We start from the raw sequence: 2,862 nt of genomic DNA on the forward strand, positions 1-2,862 counted from the left end.
CTTCATTAAGCCAGGCTGATAGGTAAGGGACATTCAGTTAACCTCAGTGTTTACTCTTAACATTTGAAAACATGGGTATTGTTTTCCTGCCAAAACTTTAACCTTCCAGCTGCCTAGTGGCAATGAGAGACTTAGTTTTTATGAGAGAAAGAAAAGTGCACTCCCACTTTGCTATGTGTTGTCTTAACCCTACCAATGCCATTGAAGTCTATGGGCCTTTATAGCTGCCAAGGCGCTTTTGTTTGTGTGGGTATTAGCTATGAAGTCTATACCAATTTGTCCTTCTTTATAAAGGACTGTACAGCCACACTTCAAGCTTTGTGACTCAAAGTAGCAAAATACTCCTTAGAGACACTGGGGTGTAACAGATTTCCACATCTCACCTGCAGTTAAGTCTTCACAACCATTTCCAAATATTTTTTACACAGGTTTAAAGACTAGCTGTATTTAAATAGTAACTACATACATACTGTAAAATATATAGAGTGTCATATTTTCCTGTGTGTCAGATGGGAAATAACTGGTATTTTGCTCAAGCCTTCAGCTGTTAAAGCAGAAGACGGCTAAAAATGAGGTTCCTGCATATACTGCAAGGTGACTTACAGTTTTTCACTTAGAGGTGAAACTTTGTTTCTACTGATGTAAGGCTATAAAGCATTATAGCTGCATCCTCTAATTAATTAAACAATTCAGAGCTGAGGAATCATTACCAAATCATCACCAGTCCGCAGCAGGCACATCAGGATTTATTTTTTTTTTTTAAGATTTATGCTGCTCATTCTACAGCCTATATTACTGTCAGAGAAAAGGCTGTTCCTGCAGGTCCTTCAGTCTTTCAGGATCTAATTAATTCTGGGAATCACTTAAATTGAGATATTTCCCTTAACATTAATGGCCTTTGTTGGCACCGGTAACACTTAACAGTTGTGGATTTTTATTTTTTTAATGCTCACTTTTCACTACAGTTTTCAGTCTTAAATTGAAATTATTGCCTACTCCTCCAGCAGTTTTTCAAATGCCAATAAAATAATATAGACCTTTTTAAGGGTTCACTCCCTCCATATTAAAATATAATGGCAAAAAAGTAAACATCTCATTACAAAATTATGGAAAACAAAAAAAAGAAAAAGAAGTTTATTTCCAGATATACAAAACACCTATTCTCTCATTTCTCCATCTTCTTCCTCTTCTTCCACACCTCTGATGTACAAAACATTATTGCACCTGTAAACAGAACCAAAAGATCCCTTAGTGGTAAATAGGTTAATTTTCCATGCATATACACTACTATAAGCATTCTCCTCTTTGATTATGGCCTGGCAACAGCAAGATTCAGCATAACAAATTGCTGCCGTTGACCTTGTACAGCTTTCAAAAAGTTGATAACAATTGCGAAAAACAACAAGTTTATAAAAGCAGTAACCAGCTGACAATGCTGTATGAGAAATTTTTACTTCTGAGTTAACAGTTATGGTCAAGTTTAATTTCCAAGTATGCAAAACACTTTCAGTAGCAATACATTAATACACTCTACTAGTGCCAAGAGATTTATAGATATATGACAATCAGGAAAACTAAAGTTTTATTATCATAAACACTGCTTTACAAATATTTCAAAATTCCTTTTTTCTCCCCTTAGAAGGGATCCCATAGGTTTTACACAAGAGTTACATTAACACTTAGCATCTTAGCCAAGTAACACAGCATCTAGCAATACAATCTTTAACATAAGCTGTAAGAAGGTTTAAAGAAACCCACTCTCTGCCATGAATATCTTAATTACCTTATCAAAACTTCACCCAGGTGTCCAGACAATGCACCATCTATATATTCCTCTGTGTTTGCAAGCTTGAGAAGAAAACCAGTAAGACTCAGAATGATTATAACAGAAGAAACTTCGCCCCCCAGACCACTACCCGGCTACAGGGACCGGGGGTAGTGGAGCGACCCCACTCCCACAGCCGATCCTTTAGAATCGCCCCACTCTGCCGCCCCAGGCACCTCCCCGGTAGCCCCGGCGGCTCCCAGCCCTCACCTGCATGTTCATGTAGCCGTCGACGGAGACGAGGTAGCCCTTGTACTCCATCCCCCACTTGAGCTTCACCATCACCGGCTTCCCCGTCAGCCCGTTCAGGAAGGGCTTGGGGTTGAGGGGCAGGCTCTGCCGGGAGAGCAGCCAGTCAGCGACACCGCCCCCGGGGACCGTTAACGGCCACGGCTCCCGCTGCCCGCGCGCCCTCCCTCCCCCCGCCCCCTCCCGTTCCCGCGCGCGGCGCGAGCACCGCCCTCACCATGGCAACGCGGCGCGCGGCGGCCCGAGGAACACAGGCCCGCGCGGGAACAAAAACACTCGTGCACGCCGCGGGCTCAGAAAGAATGGGAGACAGCGCCGCTCCGGCTTCCACTTCCGGGGGCGCCGCTCTCACCTCCGACCCCTCACCTCCGCCGCGCCGCGCTTTCAATAGGCTGAGGCGCCCACGAGCGCGAAGCGAAAAGCGGAGTTGCCCATTGGCTCGGCGCCTCCGCGGGCTTCTCTCATTGGCCAGGCTGGCTGGCCTCCTCCCTGCTCCCAACCAATCGCAGCCAGCGCCAGGCACTCCGTGCCTCCGGGGCGGGGGTAGCGCTGCCGGCGCCTGCGGCCGCACCGCGGAGTCAGGGCCGGGGCCGCGGCCGCCGTCATGAGCGTCCCGGGCTGCAGGCGCTTCCCTCCCTCCCTCCCTCCCGCCTGTGCCCGCCCCGCAGGCCCCGACAGCAGCCTTGTTCTGCCTTGCAAGCCGGCCGGGCAGAGCAACCGCCGCCCTCCCGGCCGGGGCTGGACCCGCCGCGCTGAGCCAGCGGGTGCGGGTGTCCGGCCCAGCGGGT

General features: G+C 47.9%; 1 protein-coding gene across 1 annotated transcript; it reads right to left on the bottom strand.

Annotated features, from left to right (window-relative positions):
* Positions 1 to 743: 743 nt before the first annotated feature.
* Positions 744 to 2,400, bottom strand: SNRPF (small nuclear ribonucleoprotein polypeptide F). The gene is made up of 4 exons (XM_080363471.1): positions 2,292 to 2,400; positions 2,036 to 2,161; positions 1,784 to 1,848; positions 744 to 1,224 (listed from the first exon to the last, which is right to left on the bottom strand). Exons 1-4 carry the CDS (start codon positions 2,292 to 2,294, stop codon positions 1,158 to 1,160), a joined length of 261 nt encoding a protein of 86 aa, XP_080219597.1. The 5' UTR covers positions 2,295 to 2,400; the 3' UTR covers positions 744 to 1,157.
* Positions 2,401 to 2,862: the final 462 nt, after the last annotated feature.

Source organism: Nesoenas mayeri (assembly GCF_963082525.1).
Source record: "Nesoenas mayeri genome assembly, chromosome: 1".
NCBI classification, from domain to species: Eukaryota; Metazoa; Chordata; class Aves; order Columbiformes; family Columbidae; genus Nesoenas; species Nesoenas mayeri.